Source organism: Ovis canadensis, chromosome 21 (genome assembly GCF_042477335.2).
Source record: "Ovis canadensis isolate MfBH-ARS-UI-01 breed Bighorn chromosome 21, ARS-UI_OviCan_v2, whole genome shotgun sequence".
Lineage (NCBI taxonomy): Eukaryota > Metazoa > Chordata > Mammalia > Artiodactyla > Bovidae > Ovis > Ovis canadensis.
In genome coordinates, this window is record NC_091265.1 from 56,978,385 (window position 1) to 56,997,168 (window position 18,784).

At 56.2% G+C, this 18,784-nt stretch overlaps 1 protein-coding gene across 1 annotated transcript in view; it reads left to right on the plus strand.

Moving 5' to 3' along the window:
- Nucleotides 1-254: 254 nt before the first annotated feature.
- INCENP (inner centromere protein) overlaps nucleotides 255-18,784 on the plus strand; it is a 28,435-nt gene continuing 9,905 nt past the window's right edge. The window contains exons 1-10 of the mRNA XM_069565956.1: nucleotides 255-421; nucleotides 3,621-3,771; nucleotides 4,150-4,263; nucleotides 5,090-5,865; nucleotides 11,205-11,256; nucleotides 12,126-12,183; nucleotides 12,267-12,360; nucleotides 13,641-13,692; nucleotides 14,095-14,212; nucleotides 15,158-15,292. Of these exons, the coding sequence (XP_069422057.1) occupies nucleotides 3,632-3,771; nucleotides 4,150-4,263; nucleotides 5,090-5,865; nucleotides 11,205-11,256; nucleotides 12,126-12,183; nucleotides 12,267-12,360; nucleotides 13,641-13,692; nucleotides 14,095-14,212; nucleotides 15,158-15,292 (1,539 nt within the window). The 5' untranslated portion in view covers nucleotides 255-421; nucleotides 3,621-3,631. The remainder of the gene's footprint in view (nucleotides 422-3,620; nucleotides 3,772-4,149; nucleotides 4,264-5,089; nucleotides 5,866-11,204; nucleotides 11,257-12,125; nucleotides 12,184-12,266; nucleotides 12,361-13,640; nucleotides 13,693-14,094; nucleotides 14,213-15,157; nucleotides 15,293-18,784) is intronic.

Sequence of the window (18,784 nt, forward strand, 5' to 3'; positions counted from 1 at the left end):
GGACTTGTAGTTCTTGCGTGTGAGACCTTGCGCGCGCAACTCCCACCTCGGGAGCTCTCCTCTCCAGGCCGCGCGCCGCTGTTCCCGGAAGCTGTACAGGTTAAAGTTTCAACGCTTCCTCTCCCCTATTCTTAGTCCCGCAGAGTGCCAATCCACAGAGCCAATCGATGGGCTGACTGGTGCTTCCTTTTACTTGATTGGCTTAGAGTTTTGCAGCCGCCCAGACAAACTTGACGGGGATTGGTCGAACCTTCAGTTTTGAAAATCGTAGGTTTGGCCCGCGCTGTACCGCCCCGTTGGTTCACTGCAGCCGCAAGCCTTGGAGGCCGGGAGCCGTGGGGCTTGGGCAGGCTGGGATTTGTGTTGGGGGGGTCGCCGGACTTGGATCGGAGCAGCAGTTAAGGAGACGCGGTGCAGTCGAGTGAGTCTGCGCGGGCGGCTGGCGGGGCTGGGGTGTCGTTAGCAATTTGTTATCCCTCCGCCAGCCCTGGACCGGGGGTCATGACCTCCCTTATCCCCCGTTGCGGCCTGCAGGGGATGGGTCACCTCTTCCAAGTGACGAGGTGCCCTGCCTTGGTCCTGGGGCCCAAGATGACCCCACCCCTCCCCCTCCAGGCGCCTTTTATTGACCTGGACGCTCAGGAAGCACCCACCGACTGGGTGTTTGGCGGCATTGTACCAGATGGCATTTCTGTACAGTTAACCCTGGCTCACCACCTCCCTTATCGGCTGAGCTGCATTTTAAATTGACCCATTTCCGGAGGCCAGTGCTGACTTGTCACTCCCCCGGCCCGTTTACTGACAGTGGCCTTCCCTGGGGCGCCCAGTCAGAACTTAGCGCCAACCTTTCCGAAGTTGAAATGGAGTAGGCGGCAAAGCTGAGGTTAAGAGCACGGTTTAAATCCGGGCCCCTCCCTTGACTTACCCGAAGACTTGGGTAAGACTTCAGTCTGCCTCAATTTGCTCATCTGCACCAGAATCTCCTTGAGGTTGTGGCGAGAATGAAATGAGATGATGCTCCACCCGAGCATGGAGCAGGTCTCTTTACAGAAAGTAGCTATTACGAGCTTCCTCACTGAGGTGTGGTCAGGGTTATCTGGTGGTCTTCCCGCACCCTCAAAAGAACAGTCATTGTGAAGGAGGGCCGTGGGGCTCTTAATGTATGACGTGAGAAAAGTATTGGGAGAGGAAGATGAGCCTCCTTCACCCTTGGTGGGACGTAAGGTGCTTTGGGTTTGTATCCAGGTTCTTATAGGGGACTGAAAAGATTTTTATCGCCTTTCCCCAGACCCTCATTCTTAACACTGATCTCCTTTCTCAGGGTCATCTCTGATCTAATGACAGTGACCCTTTTTAAATAGGCTGAGGCTGCTGAAAACAAACCTCCTTATGGAAGAAGCTCAAACACTTCTTTGCACTTTGTGTAAGAAGCCCTGACCCACTTTGCCATTTACTTTTTTAAATAAAAGAGCAAATTGTTGCTCTCCATAGCACAAATTGTTTTGTGTTCCTTAAACAGGTCTCTCCTAGCCTCAAACTGGATTCCTGTCGTTAGCCAGGACTGAACGCTGGGACAGAGGGACTGGGGGGAGTCAGAGGGATGGCAGCCAGGAGGCTGTGCTGTGACTGGAATCTGCACACCTGTCTCTGCCCAAAGCCTCCGCGGTCCTGCCCAGTTGGTCCTGCCCTGACGGGTGCTGCTCTTAGCTCCTCGGAGTAGGGCTTTGGATGAGAAAGGCGTGCTCTGACCTGTGTAGAATGGCCTCATTTGGTGTCCCTGTGTGTGTGTGTCTTTGGGGAGGGAGTTAGAGTGTCTGTAGAATGTTTATTTCTAGGTGTACATTTGATAGATGGATCTGTTCATTCAACAGGTGTTCCTTTTGTGCCAGGCATGCTGCCAAGCTCTGGGCTTCAAAGCTACGAGCAAGACAGATCAGGGCTTGCCCTCAGGGAACAAATGCTTAGTGGGCAGAGACAGGTAGTCAGGAAGCAGATACATCGTTACCTGAGTGTTGTGCAGAGTATTGAAATTGATGGATAGGATGGTGGCTGGTAGTCAGGTCCTCCCTGCATTGCTGAGAGCCAAGTGCTGAGGAGTGAGCTGTACCAAATAGGAGACAGAAGGTTCCAGGCAGAGGGCAGAGCTTGCTCGAGGAACAGAGGCCAGTGTGCCCTGGAAATCAGGCTCCAGGAAGGCAATCCTGTGAGGCTGCAACAGCACCTGGTGTTAAGCCCTTTATAGGGGTCAGTGACTTAGCCCCTCCTTCCAGAACTTCCTGTCTTAGGTAGAGGCTGAGCTGTGGGTGGTTCCTGGTTTTGAAGGTGTTGATCGGGTGGTGGTCACTGCCATGGCATGAGACACGCAGTCTGTTATTATGGCTTGTGACTGTCACCTATTAATTCATTCTTTCATTCATTGCCCCAGTCAGGATGTTTATTGAGCCCCTGCTATGAACCACAATAGAACACTTCTTCCTTGCTTGGGGCTTTGGTGATAATTTTATAACTGAATTTTGAGGAGAATATCTGAGTTTCTAGTTGTTTGTTTTTGTTTGAGTGGCTAGTTTCTTAAGAAATTAAGACATAGAAAGCAAGCTTATGGTTACCAAAGGGGAAAGGGGGGAAGAGATAAATTAGGAGCTTGGGGTTAAAATATACACACTATGATATACAAAATAGATAACCAACAAGAACCTACTGTATAGCCCAGGGAACTCTACTCAGTAACTTTTAATAACCTGTAATAAAAAAGAATAGATATATATGTATCTGTAAACTGAATCACTTTGCCACGCATCTGAAACTAAAAGCAGCTATACGTCAATAAAAACTATTTTTAAAAAATTAAGGGAAAACTAATTTTGTATTTTATACTGCCTGATATTTCTAGACTAAGTTTTCTAAAAAAGAAGACATTGCTTATCCGTTTCCCTCATGCTCCCTCATCCATCTGAAGGCGTTTCTGTTCAAGGGAGAGAGTTATAGGGGCCCCCTAGAGAAGAGCCTGTCTCTGGACCACCACTTTCTTACCCACTCCTTTGGAATGCAGATCTGTCATTTACTAGCGTCCATAAGGAGCAGTTGGATGTGATGTTCTTTGACCTGACACCTGGGGTTAGCTTGTGTGTACCTCAAGTGTTAGTCACTCAGTTGTGTGCGACTCTTTGCAATCCCATGGAATGTAGCCTGCCAGCCTCCTTTGTCCATGGGATTCTCCAGGCAAGAATATTGGAGTAGGTTACCATTCCCTTCTCCAGGGGATCTTCCCTACGCAGGGATCGAACGTAGGTTTCCTGCATTGCAGGCAGATTCTTTACTGTGTGGGCCACCAGGGAAGCCCCTAGGTGTCCCTTAAGGTGGCCCTCAATCACCTTAGGCAATAAGAGGAGTAGGTAAGAGCAGGCATGTGTGTGGGCAGGTCAAGGGGTCCTACCTGGTGGGACCGCAGTTTCTCCTGAACCCAGGAAGGCCATTTGTAATGAGGTCCATTGATCCCAGAATTGGCTGGGCAGCATGGACTTCTGCAGACAGTGTCCTATGGGGCTGGGGAGGGGGTGGTGTTAGAAAAGTGTGAAGATTCCAGCCTGAGCCCCCATGCCTCTTGTCTCTGCTTTCTCCAGGCAGAGCCACCATGGGGACAACAGCCCAGGGGCCCATTCACTTGCTGGAGCTATGTGACCAGAAGCTCCTGGAGTTTGTCTGCAACGTGGACAATAAGGACATGGTGTGGCTGGAGGAGATCGAGGAGGAGGCCGAGCGCATGTTCACCAGGTGCGAGGCTTGGGGGGCCGGGGGCGGCGGCAAGAGGGGGGCACGCTGGCAGGACGCACCAGGGGCTGCCTGGCTGCTGCGGCCTTCAGGCACTTCCCCACCTGCCAGGCAAGACAGGCTGCCGGGGTCCCTCCTGAGTGCCCCAGATGCTCGGGCTAGGGAGAGGGGTTGGCCTGCTTTTCGGAAGGTAGGGCCGCCTGGCAACCTTGCTCCCCTGCTTCCCTGCGGTGACTCTCACGCAGCCTTGGAGCGCTCGCTTGGTGCTGGTCACCCCAGCTTGACCAGCCACTGTCAGGAAAGGGGCAGCAGTCTGGCTGGGTGGGGGAGGGGCAGTGGTTTCCAGGCAGCCTCGACCATCACTGTCTTCGTACCAAACAGAGAATTCAGCAAAGAGCCTGAGCTGATGCCCAGAACGCCTTCGCAGAAGAACCGACGGAAGAAGAGACGAATTTCTTCCATTCAGGACGAGAACAGAGACCCTATCCGGAAAAGGTACGAGGGGCAGGAGGCTTGGCGCCCACGAGGAGAGTTTGATTCAAAGGTGTTAACTGAGATCAGGAGCAGTGGGCACTGCGTGCGCCATGCTGAGGGGAATGAAGCAGGCCTGGAGCCCTTGGAGTCCAGAGCTTAGGTGCGTTAGGGTAGGGGTGGCGTTTGATCTGGGCCTCAGAGGATAGGGAGGGTTTCTGGAGGTGGGAGAAGCAAGAGAATCTGACTTTCTGCTTGGGGGAGAGTGAACAGAGGTGTAGCCTGGGGGCTGGCTGTCTCCCAACCCCCTGTTGCTATGCTGGTTCTAACTGCCCCTGTAATGACCGTGGGTTTCAGAGTACCAGGGGAAGGAGGCTGGGTCTTGGAGTCAGGCAGTCCTGGGTGTACACCCCACCTCTGCTGCGTAGCAACTGTGTGTCCTTGGGTTAATGTTCCACCTCTCCGAACCTCAAGTTTCTGAAATTTAAAGTGAGGATGAGAGTCCCTGCCTCTCGGGGACTATCTGGTGGATTAAGCGACAGAAGGAGCGATTCCTCCAGCAGGGTGCGTGGCCCAGTCTGGCCCAGTCAGCGGGAGTTTTAGGGGAATTTAATCTTCCAGCAGTCTTGTGAGGACTGGCATCATCCCAGTGCACAGATAGGGAGACTGAGGCTCGGAGAAGAGCATCTGGGGTCTCTTGACTAGAGGCGGCAGAGCCTGAATTGGAACCCCAGTCTTCTGCCCCCAAGCTTCAGACTCGCCTGGAGTTGGCAGCTCCTCCAGCTGGAACCGGGGGCAGCCTCCCCGCCTCCCTGGGCCGTCTCAGCTTCTGTTCCGCCCCCTCCACCAGGTTGTCCCGCAGAAAGTCGCGGAGCAGCCAGCGGACCTCCCGGCACCTCCGCAGCAAGGACAAGGTGGAGAAGCTGGCCACGGTGGTGGGCGAGAATGGCTCTGTCCTGCGGCGCGTGACCCGGGCTGCCGCCGCAGCGGCGGCCGCTTCTGTGGCAGCCACCCCTCCTTCACCCACCTCCAGGTCACCCACCATCCTGACCAAGAATCCCAAGGAGAGCCCAACCCAGGGCCAGTCAGTGCCTGCGGTAGAGATCAGTGCCAATGAGCGCCAGAGCGCCGAGCAGTACCTCAGTCACCTCCAGTCTGCCCAGGCTCCGACCTGTGCCCTGGCCCCAGCTTCCCAGATCCCCTCGAGCTCGGATGAGGATTCAACACCCCATAAAGCAGAGGTGGGGAGGTTGGAGTCTGTCACTGTGAGCTCCCTGATGACTACACCTCGGGACCCCAAGGGCCGAGGGGCCGGGGCAGGAAGGTCCGCCTCCAAGCTCCGGATTGCGGCAGCCACCCCCGGCCCACAGGACTCACCCAGCTCTCCCGCCTCCCCATGGCGGGAGCGAGTGCTGGCTCCCCTCCAGCCAGATAACTTCTCCACCCCAATGGGAGCCCGTGTGGACCGGCAGTCCGTGCGGCGCAGCCTGATCGCCCCAGGCCCCCAGGCCTCCCTGGCTCAGAATCACTCCCCAGTTTCCAAAGAAGAGAGCACCATCCGACGATCAAGTAGAATGATCGCGAAGAAGACTGCCAAAGAGCCAACTGCCTCCGCCCGCATCATCTGTGAGTTGGGGCCCGGTGTTGGGCAAGGCTGCAGAGGGTGGTCCTTTGTGCCTGGCTCAGCGGAGGGTGTCTGGGGCCCCTCCAAGTGAGGAGCTGTCCACAGAACTTTCTGTGATGATGTGAACGTCCCAGATCTGTGCCATCCCACATAGTAGCCACTAGCTAGCCACGTGTGGCTATAGAGCCTTCAAAATGTGGCTCCTTTGATCCAGGAGCTGAATTTTTAGTTTTATTACCTTTTATTTATTTCTGATTTAAGTTGCCACGCAAAGCTCGTGGCTCCCATGTTGGACAGAGCAGATTCAATCCAGCGCTCTTGTTTTCCAAATGAGAAAATTGAGGTCCAGCACTGTTTTCCACAGTGTCCCCATGGTTAATGCCATGCTGAGCTTATACCTGGGCCTGTCCCTCAGGGCCGGCATGTTCCCCTTCCCTCCTGCCCAGACTCTCTTAGATTCAGCCTGCTTATGGGCCACCTCCTGTTAGCATAACTGTAGGGCCTGGAGATACCGAGGTGAAGAGAGGGAGGGACACATAGCTGGGTTTGAGTGCCAGGTCCACCCTTTACCACCCCGTGACCCCGGGCAAGTTACAGGAATTCCTTTATGAGCTTCACTTTCTCACGTGTCAGCTGATAATAATAGCATCACTTCAAAGGGTCATTGGGAGGTTTTCTTGTTAATGCACATAGGATGCTTAAACAGTGGCTGCACAGAGAAAGGGCTGTGTAACGTTAGCTACTGTGTCATCATCTGATTCCAGCTCCAGGGATCCTTGTCCCAGGTGGGAGCCTGTGTCTCGAGCCACAGATAAGGACAGGCAGCTCTAAGAATCAGGGCTGTCTGCATGGAGGAGGTGGGGTCTGAGCTGGGAGGGTTGCAAAGACTTCCTGGGCTTTTGCCTGGTGGAAAAATTCAGGAAAAGGTATTCCTGGCAGAGGGAACAGCTTGTATGGAGACCCTGAGGCCTGAACTGGCCAGTGATGGGGTATCTGGGTCTCAAGCTTGACCCCATGAAGGATGTGGCCCCTCAATGGTTGTTGGAAGGTTCCAGCACTGTGTGAAAAACAGCCAAGAAGAGAAGGAACAGGGCAGAGAATCCAGGGAGGAGGGTCTAGCCAGAGGAAAATGAGGTCCTGGGATGGTGGAGAGGACAAGCCAGGTATTTACATTAATGAAACTGAGGCTTAAGGAGGCCACTGAGTCTGTTAAGTTGGGAAGCTGGGGCTAGAGCCCCCTGTGTTTCGTCCTTTCTAGGATGGCGGGCTGCTCGCCAAGGAGGCCAGGTGGAAAGCCTCGGGGTGGGGCATCAGGCAGGCGAGGGCCTGGCCCAGTTTCTTCCCTGCCTGGGGAAGGGCTTGCTCTAGGGTCTGGGGCTCAGGGAGACCCAGCTGACGGCCCATGCAGACCTGTGGTCTGACACACTGATCATATTTGGATTCTCAGAAGGGCCCAGATGGTTCTGACCTGTCTTGGGGGTGGGGATTTCCTTAGGTGTGAATCTCATCCTGGGCAGGAGCCCAAGGGGGAGAGCAGACCTGGAATTCTAGAGGGAAGGTCAGGGAGAGACCCTCAAGGCTCCCCCACGCTTCTGGTTCAGACATCTGGACACTCTTAAGCCAGTCTTTTCCCTGGAGAAGGAAATGGCAACCCACTTCAGTATTCTTGCCTGGGGAATCCCATGGAGGGGAAGCCTGGTGGGCTGCAGTCCATGGGATCGCAAAGGAGTTGGACACAGCTTAGTGACTGAACAACAACTTGGCCCCGCCCTGAACACAGGTGGGCTTCAGATTTGATCTGCCTTTGACACAGTCCTATGGAAGGAAGACAGTCAGACAAGGTGGTTAAGCCCTGGAGACACTAGAGCCTGCAGGACCTGGGGCATACCCTTCTCAGAACCTCAGTTTTCCCATCTGTTAAATGGTAAGAATGCCTGTCTTGAGTGTGGGTAGAAGACCCGTCTTAGTGGTTGGATATGGTACAGCTCATTCGTGCAAAACAAAACAAAACAAAACTAGGTGATAAAACCACAGTCAGCCTGAGTCCCTACAGCTCAATCGAGGAGTGCCTAGCTGACCCTCCTAGGGTGCTCAAGGGTGTGGAGCAGGGAAGGGCGAGAGGGCTTCCTGGAGGCCTTCCTGACACCTGGGCCCTGGGGCTTAGCTCTGCGGGCAGCTTAGAGGTGGGGGTCTTAGTTTGGGTTCCCCGGAAGCAGCCCTCAATGTCAGGGTTTGAGAAGAGCTTGTTACTGTGGGAGGGAGAGGAAGCACCTGCAGCAAGGGAGCGGGGAGGTGACCACCAGTAACGGGACTAGGGCCTCTGGAGCCAGTGTGGAGCCCTTGGGAGGGGCTGCTGGGTGGAGGCATTAACCCCCCGAACTGGCAGGGTGCACAGTTGGCCACACTTCACTGGGCAAAGAAGTGGTCTCTGAAGTGGTCAGGTGGGGCCAGGGCCACTGCCCCGGGTTTCTGCAGGGCCCAGCTTTACAGGCCGGGCTCCTCCCCAGCTCTGCACTGGGAAACGGCCCCTCAGCCCCTCTCCAGGCCTTTGCCCTGCCACCAGACCTGTTCTAAAGCCCTAATAGCTTGAGTTGGCACTTAACATTCCAGAGAAGCCTTTACACACTTCTGTGTGGTCACATGGGCGTCTTCTCACCTTTCAGGCCCCTCATCAGCAAGCCCTGAGCTGGGATGGGAGGCAGGGGGTGGGAGGAGTCTCCTGGCTGTGGACACCGCAGGTAGGAGCCTGCCCCTGTTCTCCACCCCACTCCCCCAGGCCTGCCGGCCTCCCCTCTAGTGAAAGTCGCTCAGTCTCTCTGACTCTTTGCGACCGCATGGTCTGTAGTCTGCCAGGCTCCTCTGTCCATGGAATTCTCCAGGCAAGAATATTGGAGTGGGTTGCTGTTCCCTTCTCCAGGGGATCCTCCCAACCCAGGGATCAAACCCTGGTCTGCTGCACTGCAGGCAGATTCTCTGTTGTCTGAGCCACCTGGGAACCCTCGCAGAAGGAAGGTCCCTGCTTCCGGCCTCCCATCCTCTGCCTTAACGTTTGGCCACGCCCCCGTGGCTCAGATGCTTCGCAAAGCCCGCTCCTTCCTGCCTCACGGCCTTGGCCGATGCTGTTCCTTCTGCCCAGACTGGCACCTCTCAATTTGCGGCCTCAGGACCTCAAAGAGCTTTTGATTATGAGGACTCTTATCTGTTGGTAGTTATTTAGTACTTTAATAGAAAAGGAACAAACCTATTAAGGTTAGTTTTTCTTTCTTTCTCTTTTTTAAAAAAATAACTGTTTTCCAAACAAATGTGGTGAGGAGACTGGCGCTGTTCTCCTGCTGTGAGAATAAATGGCATCACCCCGTTTATGGGCGGCTTGGAAGAAGGCAGCTGGGTGCTGCCTTCAGTCTGTCGCATTGTGCTGTGTGGGTTCAAGCCTGCGGTGAAAATCTGGCCTCACACAGAAACCTAGCTGGCAAAGGAAAGAGGATTAGAAAGCGTTTTGCTGTGTATCTTCTTTGTTCTTCCAGTTAATTTGTGCGTACTCGCGTGTGCGGAGTTCTGCACACCTTCCAGGTGTCGAGGCACTTCATCATATATTGTCTTAAAGGACCACGTTTGCTTTCTGGTCTCATCAGAAAGGTTTTTAGGTATCAGGAAGCTATGAAGTTCGTGGCGGTTTTGGCTTTTTGTGGGGCTCAGTTTTTTTTATTTTTGGCAACAAATCCTGTTCGTTTGATTTGAAGGGACAGGCTCCCTTTGTTCATTTCTAAGACAGTATCTGCCAGACAACCCAGGCTTGTTGAGCCACAGTTAGTCAGTTGTTCTTTGACTTAAAAACAGCATTCTGTTTAAAAATAAAGGGGGGGGTGGGGCCGGTTCAGGTGAGACCTCAGACCCCTGTGCTTTTAGAGATTTGGCTGTGCAGCCCAAGGGCATTTTGCTTACACGCTACTTTATGACAGAGTGTATTAAAAAGATATGGACTTAAGTTTATTTATTTAAAAAATATTTTATTTATTTATTTATTTGGCTGCGAGTTTTTTTTTGTTTGTTTTTTGATACTTACTTATTTGACTGTGCCATGTCTTACTTTGTTTGTTTTTTGATACTTACTTATTTGACTGTGCCATGTCTTACTTGGGGCACGCGGGATCTTTGATCTTTGTGGCAGCATGTGGGATCTTTAGTTGAGGTTTTTGTATTATGGTGAAAATAAAGACCTTGTGGGTCCCCCGAAAGAGTACTCTTGGGCCCTCAGCTCTCAGGAGGCCCAGACTACACTCAGAACTACTGGCCCAGACATCCCCCACCCCCTCCTTTGCAGCTTCCTTGCACTTCACTTTCCAGCCTCCAGACCAGCTTGAAGTCCTCTCCTCTTTCCTGTCGTGACACATGTCACTTGTCAGCCACAGGATTATCTGGTGATTGTCTAGACCAACTTGTGGCCCGTCTGGTTTGCTCTCTGTTGGGTCCCCAGGGCCTGGTGCATAGTAGGCCCTCGACGTATGTTTGCTGAATGCATCTGCTGCTTTGTGTTCAGCCTGTGCTGGAAGGTGGAGGCCCGAAGCCCAGCATTGTCCCTCTTTCCAGACACTCCCAGCCCAGTGAACTTTGTCCTCTGAGGGGCTTGTCACCAGCTAGGGAGTAGCAGGAGACATTCAGGCAGCAGCTCCGTGGAAGGTGTGAGGAGTCAAGGGGGTGCTGACAGCAGGGCTCTGCGCCCTGGGAACGGGGAGGGGTCTGGGGTGGAGGGGGTCTGGGTCTAGTGAAGGGAGGGGGCTACAGGGTGGGGAGGATCTGTGGTAGTGAAGGGAGGGGTCTGTGGGGTGGAGGGGGTCTGACTAGTGATGGGAGGGGTGTACAGGTAGAGGGGGTCTGTGACGAGTCAAGGGAGGGGTCTGCAGGTGGAGGGGGTCTGTGACGAGTGAAGGGAGGGTTCTGTGGGGTGAGGGGGTCTGTGACTAGTGAAGAGAGGGGTCTGTGGGGTGAGGGGGTCTGACTAGTGATGGGAGGGGTCTGTGGGGTGAGGGGGTCTGTGACGAGTGAAGGGAGGGGTCTCTGGGGTTAGGGGGTCTGTGACTAGTGATGGGAGGGGTCTGCAGATGAAGGGGGTCTGTGACTAGTGAAAGGAGGTGTCTGCAGGTGGATGGGGTCTGTGACGAGTGAAGGGAGGGGTCTGTGGGGTGAGGGGGTCTGGGTTGAGTGAAGGAGGGGTCAGCAGGTGGATGGTGTCTGTTGCAGAGAGACGCAGCCAAGCCCCCAGCAGAGCCTGGCTGCCCTGGACTTCTTGGACAGACCAGGCTGGTTCTGAGGGCATCTTTTTGTCCCTTTGTTTTCCCGTCAGGCCACAGTTACCTGGAGAGGCTCCTGAATGTTGAGGTGCCCCAGAAAGTCAGGTGAGTTGAGTTCTGGGGCTTGGGGACCTTCCTGGGGCTGGGCAGGGCACACGCACTGTGGGCCCTTTCCAGGTGAGCCCTCCCTGGTGGAGGCATTTCCTGTGCCTGAGCCTTCCCTTTCCTTGGGAACCACTCCTGAGCGGCCCACCACTGCCCCCTGCCCCAGTTTTACCAGGAAGTGCCCCACGGGTGCCAGGTCTTCCCACATTGCTTGTCAACATCCCTTGTCAGCCCTGGCCCCTCCAAGCCTTATCCTGGGGCCAGAGCTCCATAGGCTGTCAAATCCAAAGCCCTGAGGGTGAGCCAGCACAGTCATGAGGAGTCAGTTCCTCCTGGAGTGCGCGGTGTGGGGATCAGAGCTGCTCCATTTATACCCCAGCCGTGCTTGGGGCCAGCGCCCCTTTTCCAGGGGGCCATGTCCTGCCATCCCTGGAACTACTGCAGCCCCTACCCCCCACCCCCGTGGCCCCTGCTCTGGAGCAGAGGGTTGGTGCTGGGGATGGGCAGACCCACTGGCTTTGCTGGCCCCACGGTAAATGGAGGAGAGGCCTCAATGAGACATGGCTCATTCTGGCCAACCGGGTTGACAGGGAGCTGGGAAAGGGCTGACATCCAGAACCCAGGCCCCGATGGGATCTGAGTGAAGCCAGACTCAGAAGCTGACACCCCTCGTCTGCCCGGGCCGCAGACTTAAAGCACCCAGCACCTGGCTCTGGCTGCCCTGCCCACCTGGGGCTGTTGGGGCTGTGGTCCAGTCTGGGGCATCTGGCGGACCCCTCCTGGCTTGCTCCCCCAGGGCACGGGAGAGGGGCTCCCTTGGGGAGGCTTGGGCAGGGTGGGTCCCACAGTGCCCCCTGCTTTGCTTCCAGCCCCAAGGAGGAGGAACCCAGCAAGGAAGCTGAGCCTAAGGAGGCAGCTGAGCCAGAGGTAAGTGGGCAGGCCAGGGAGGGGTGGGCTCGAGGCCTGCGAATCCCGGGGGCAGACTCCTGAAGCCTTGGTTCTTCCCTTAGGTCCCCAAGAACAATGGCAGGGCCTTGCAGCTCCGCAGCACCACCAACATCACCCTTAGCCCACCCAGCTCACAGCCTGCAGCCAGTAGCCAGGGTGAGTGTGAAGGGCGGCAGGGTGAGTCTCCTGACCTGCTGGTGAGGGACACTCAGGGCTGTGCAGGCCTTGGTAGCCTCTGTCTGACTTTCTCTCGGAAGAGAGGCAAGGCGGGGTTTCTGGGCTGACAGGCTGAGGGTCCGTGAGACCCAGGGTGCAGAAATCTGCTTGAGTCGACATGTTTCATCTCCCACCTTTTGGCTGAAGCTGCTGCTGGGTGCAATTGCGAGGCCATGGCCAGTTGGTCCAGGAAGCTGGGGTGGGGGGACCTGAATTAGGGCAGTAACTGTGAACATGCCAGGTCAAAGCCTCGAGCCCCCCTCCAGGGTGGGGAACAGGAGGGTCTGGGTGCTGGGGTGTGAGCACGTGGCCTTGGCGTTTTGTCTGCCGCTGGCTCACTTCTCACCTCTAGGTCTCCCGGCTGAAAGGGCAGGAGCGCTGCGGGCACCTTCCCAGGTTCAAAGTGCAGTACCTGAGGGGGCTTGAACGTGGCTCCCTGGCTTCATGACTGGGTTAGGGACAACGGCCGCGCCAGCCCCACAGACCTCAGGGGTCGCTGCCAGAACCCTTTGGAGTAGAGAGTGTTGTGAGGGACTTCCCTGACAGTCCAGCGGCTAAGACAGCATACTTCTACTGCAGAGGGCGTGGGTTCAACCCCTGGCTGGGGAACCAAGACCCTGCATGCCACATGGTGTGGCCCCCCAAAAAACAGAAACGTGAAAGTGTGATAGTGTTGAAGAACTGGGGGAGGGGAGATCGGCCCGTTCTGTTGCCAGGGAAACAGAACCTACTGACCCGCACCCCACATGTTGACCCTGTTCAGGAGCACCCCATCCCCTGTGCCACCCCCAGCGGAAAGGGCCAGGAGAGGTCAGGTTTTGAAGCCAGTCCAGGGGCCTGTTAGAGCTTATAGCTTCCAATTCTTCTTCCCATGAAAGGCACCCATGTTAGTGTTAGGCTGGGGAGAGTGGGCAACTGGGCTCTCAGTATTAAAGGCGGGTGGGATGTGCTTGGGGCCACCTCGATGGGACTGTCTCACCGTTTCACCCCGGAGGCCAGGCCTGGGGACAAGGTCTGTGGACTGGGGGTAGCATGCTGGCTCTGCATGTCCCGAGATGTGTCAGGACCAGACGGTGCTAAGGTGGATGCTCCTGCCCCTGGCCACCCCGAGATACCCTGGGAAGAGAGCTTTGCCCCTGCCAGGGCTGCTGCCCATGGGCCCCTTCCCTGGACCCCTCCCCACCCTCCCTGCCACCCCCTTGAACCTGCTCTTTCCACAGAGGCCGAGACTGACCAGGCAGATCACCCCAAGGAGCCGCCCCAGAGTGTCAGGTTTGCATCCGGGAAGGGGCGTGCGGGCTGCCATTCAGAGGGGCAGGAACCCTGAGTCCTTGGCTGGGGAGGGTGGGCACCTGCGTTTCCTCTCGGCAGAGGTGGGGCCTGGTGCTCTCACTTAATAAAGGAGACAGCTTCGTGCTGTGGGGTGAGCCTGGCCTGGGGCTGGGCGATGGGATCCCTGGCTGCATGAGCTTAGGCTGGTTCATTTCCCTTCCTCTGACCAGGCAGCAGAGGGTCAGTCAGGGAGACTCACCTCTGTGGTACCTTTCAGGCTGGAGTCTTGGGGGCTGGGCCCAGTTCTGTTCACAGAGGGGCATCTTTTCTGGGGCATGGCAGGGCTGCTGGGGAGGACACGAGGGCTGGCCCCCTGACACTGCTGCCTCCACGCCTCGGCAGGAGGAAGCGCAGCTACAAGCAGGCGGTGAGCGAGCTGGACGAGGAGCAGCAGCTGGAGGATGAGGAGCTGCAGCCCCCCAGGAGCAAGACCCCCTCCCCGCCCTGTCCTGCCAGCAAGGTGCGTGCACGCTGCCCTCCCTCTGAGCCTCTGCCCCACCCACGGGCTCTGGCCCTGGTCTCCTCTGTCCCGCCCCCGGGGCCTGACCCTGGTCTGTCTGTCCCGCCCCCTGGGGTCTGAACCCTGGTCTGTCTGTCCCTGGTCTGTCTGTCCTGCCCCTGGGGTCTGACCCTGCTCTGTCTGTCCCGCCCCTGGGGCCTGACCCTGCTCTGTCTGTCCCACCCCTGGGGCCTGACCCTGCTCTGTCTGTCCCGCCCCCGGGGTCTGTCCCTGCTCTGTCTGTCCCGCCCCCGGGGCCTGACCCTGCTCTGTCTGTCCCGCCCCCCGGGGCCTGACCCTGCTCTGTCTGTCCCGCCCCCCGTGGCCTGACCCTGCTCTGTCTGTCCCGCCCCTGGGGCCTGACCCTGCTCTGTCTGTCCCGCCCCCCGGGGCCTGACCCTGCTCTGTCTGTCCCGCCCCCCGGGGCCTGACCCTGCTCTGTCTGTCCCGCCCCCGGGGCCTGACCGTGGTCTGTCTGTCCCTGCTCTGTCTGCCCCGCCCCTGGGGCCTGTCCCTGCTCTGTCTGTCCCGCCCCTGGGGCCTGACCCTGCTCTGTCTGACCCTGGTCTGTCTGTCCCGCCCTCTGGGGTCTGACCCTGGTCTGTCTGACCCTGCTCTGTCTGTCCCGCCCCCCGGGGCCTGACCCTGCTCTGTCTGTCCCGCCCCCCGGGGCCTGACCCTGCTCTGTCTGCCCCGCCCCCCGGGGCCTGACCCTGCTCTGTCTGCCCCGCCCCTGGGGTCTGACCCTGGTCTGTCTGACCCTGCTCTGTCTGTCCCGCCCCTGGGGCCTGACCGTGCTCTGTCTGTCCCTGCTCTGTCTGCCCCGCCCCTGGGGCCTGTCCCTGCTCTGTCTGACCCTGCTCTGTCTGCCCCGCCCCCGGGGCCTGACCCTGGTCCCGTCTGCAGGTGGTGCGGCCCCTCCGGACCTTCCTACACGCCGTGCAGAGGAACCAGATGCTCATGACCCCAACCTCGACCCCCCACGGCAACATCATGAAATCCTTCATCAAGCGCAACACTCCCCTACGTGTGGACCCCAAGGTGAGGAGCTGCCAGGGTCTGGGCCAAGGCAGGTTGTGGCCCGGCCCACCGGTCAGGGGCCAACTCGAGCCTCTGTGGCCCTGGGCTGCCTCGACCCTGGGGACTGTCCCATCCCCTTGGGCTCTGCCTGGCTGCCTCATGGCTTGGCTGGCTCCGGGTGGCCTCCCAGGTCCTGGGTCCTGGGCCAGAAAGTTACAGAACTGACCTGGCCGGCCGCCACCATGACCGTCCATCCCCACACACACCGTTCCCTCCCGGTGGCCTGAGTAGTTAAAGTGAGGGACACGTATGGACACTGATTTGCTGGGGATGAGGGCTGAGTATGCCAGAGGAGGTGATGGAGACGCTGGTGAGAGGTGGGCAGGCGTCACCAGGAGGGTGGTGTGCCTTCCAGGTCTCCCCCAGCCTGGCATTAACTCTTGGCTTTTTCCCTGTCTCCTCTCCTCCACAGAGCAGCTTCGTTGTAAGTAAGGCCTTCCCCTTCCTTGTAACCTAGCTCCACGCAGCACTTACCCGCTGTGGCCCTGTCTCTGTGTAACTGACAGCACCTGTAGAGGCACTAACGTCATCGATGGGAGCATTAAGGGGGCCAGAGGAGGGAGGTGAAGCTGAGGTGCTGGCAGGCCGACCCAGCGGAGCCTGCCTGGGAGGAGGAGTCTCAGAGCCTCCCTGGGGCAGGAGGCAGCAGAGGGGGTGTGACCTGCGGCCTGTCCCCGGGGCCACATCTTGCAGTGTCCCCCCAGCCCCCCGGCCACCTCGTTCCGGCCTCCCTCCCTCCCTCTTCCCTGTTGCTGGGCTCATCCTCAGGGTCTGGGGCTGCGAAGAGAACAGGCAAGGCTTCTCTGATCCCAGGCTACCGAGATTTACTGGGTCGCAGACCTAAGCTGCTGCCTTGAGGGGCAGGCAGTGCGGGGAAAGGAGGGCCGGGTCCTCCAGGTGACACTTTCTGGAACAGTCAGTGTCATCCCTTCAGAAAGAAAGCCACAGGAGCTGTTCTCTTCTCAGATCCCAGAGCCAAGCTGGACGAGCGGCCGTGTGCAGGGAGCCGTAGGGCACTGGGACCGGCTTGGGCCACGGTCCTGGCTCCCGGGGTCTCCTGCGCAGCTGCACAGCCACAGTCCCGGTGGTCCTTTAGTGTCCACTGGCGCTTTAAAGGGTCTCCTACCAGGAGGGCTTCTGCCTCTAGCCGAGGGTCTTAGGGCCTCAGCTTGGCAGTCAAGGGGCTTCCCCACAGCTGGACAGGCAGGCCCTGAACTTGCTTCTCCTGCAAGAAGGCTGGTCCCATCTGGGTGGACAGGGCCGGGGCGTGCCATCCAGTATGCCAGGGAGCAGCTCTGTGGTCCTTAAGCACCTGTTTTTGTGCCAGGACCCTGCTGGGCATCTGTGCCCACAGCAGTGAACCAGCCCTGGGCTTATTCCTCCTACGAGGAACTACCCGTGCCCCACCCAGACTGCTTGGAGCCTCACAGGGCCCGTGGGGATGACCAAGGGATTCAGGAAGCTGCCCTTCCCAGCTGTGGGGAGCCCAGGTCTCTGCACGGGGCATCTGGTGGGTAGGACAGTCCTCAAAGAGACCAAGGGACCTACACAGGTCTCTGTGGCCTTGGACTGGTTTCCTAACCTTTGGGCCTACATTTCCTTGGCTGTGAAATGTGGAGACAGTGGTCCATTCGTGCAGACCCAATGAACCAAAGAGAAATGTGTGTCAAGCCCCCAGCACAGGGCTCAGCATGGAGTGGTTTGATGAACGGCAGAGACGCTGCTCAGTTGAGGCCCCTGGAGGCAGAAGGGGCTGTGCAAGCTTTTGGATTCTTTCTGCTCTCTGCCCTGGCCTTGATGGGGGCCTCTGGGGAGCAGCCCACCTCTCAGGGTTGGGGCAGAGAGGAAGCACGGGTTCTATGGCTTAAGTAACTCTTGTTTTCGTTCTGTGAGATTCACAACGCAACAGGATAAATTCTGTGACCTGGACTGGGAAATCCTAACACCTGGGCTTCAGGAAAAGAGCCTGTTTTCCTGAGCTCTGCTGGGAGCAGGATTCTGGCACATGGGGAGGGTGGGGTAGGAAGAAAGGGTGGGCACTCTCTGGGTGCCACATGGCCTTCGTTTCCCCGGTGCTTTCCTCGCAGGCCAGCAGACGGGGTGGCCTCTCACTAGGTTCCCCTGGGTCTGGGTGTTTGGAGAGCAAAAGGACCCCTACTCCTTCCCTGAGGGGGCCTCCTGAAGGGCAGCGCCCTCCTCCAGCCTGGCTTCTACGGCTCAGCGTCGTCTCTGTTTCCATTTCTCTATCTTCTAAAAAAAAAAAAAAAACTTTTTATATTAAAAAAATAAACTTTACAGTAAAATTTATGTTAAAATGATCATATGGTAAAATCTATACTTTGTGAAAGTATAGGTTTATGTAACCGCCTGCCACAATTGGGGTGCAGAGCAGTTCCATCCCCTCCCCTCCCCACCCAAAACTCTATGCCCCACTCACAACCCATGTTCTCCATCACTATAGTTTCAGCCTTTTGAGACTGTCATGAGGGGAATCATGACAGGTGACCTCTTGAGACTGGCATCTCAGCCATTGCATTTGAAGTCAGTTTCTGGTAGACAGCATATAGTTGAGTCATGGTGGTTTGGTTTTGTTTTTTCTTTTTAAAATCTAACAATGTCTGATTTATTTTGTTGTACGTTTGGATTTAAGGATTTAAGTCTAGTGTTTTATTATTGTCAGCTGTTGCCATTTTTTTTTTTTCTTCTGTTTCCCTTTCTTGCCTTCTTCTGGGGCTCCCTTGAACGTTTTTTAGTATTCCATTTTAATTTGTCTTCCACGATTTGGACTGTGTCGTTTTGAGTGTTTTTTGGTGTTTGTTCTGAGGCATTACATACTTAACTTTCACAGTCGCTTTAGCATCTGTATCTCATCAATTACCTGTAGGCGCCTTGACTCCCCGCTGTGTGTGAACCTTGTCTTACGTGTTTCATCTCCATACATCGACAGCCCTGGTAGAATAATTTTTGCTTTCCACTGTCAAACATTTTAAAGACACTCGAGAGGAAAGGAAGTCTGTTGATATTTACCCAGAAATTTCTGTTCTTCATTTTTGATGTTTTCTTCTGCTATCATTTCTCTTCCATCCAGAAAATACACTTTAGCAATTTTTTGAGAACAAGTCTGCTGCCAGCAAATTCTCTAGTTTTCCTTTGTCTGAGAAAGTTCATTTGGGAAGGATATTTTCACTGAATAAGTGGAATTCTCGAGTAACAGTTCTTTCCTTTTAGCAATCTTACAGTGTGCCATTTCTGTCTGGCCTCCATACTTTCTGATGTCCGTCAAATGATTGCTCCCTGTTAGATAATGTGTCTTTTTTCCCGGTGTTTGCTTTGCAGGCTTTTTCCATTTGTATTAAGTGGTTTTTGTGTTTGTTTTCAAGCTACGCAGGGTCTGCGTTGCGGCGTGCAGGCTTTCTCCTGTGCAGGTGGGGGCTGCTCTCTAGTTGTGGCGTT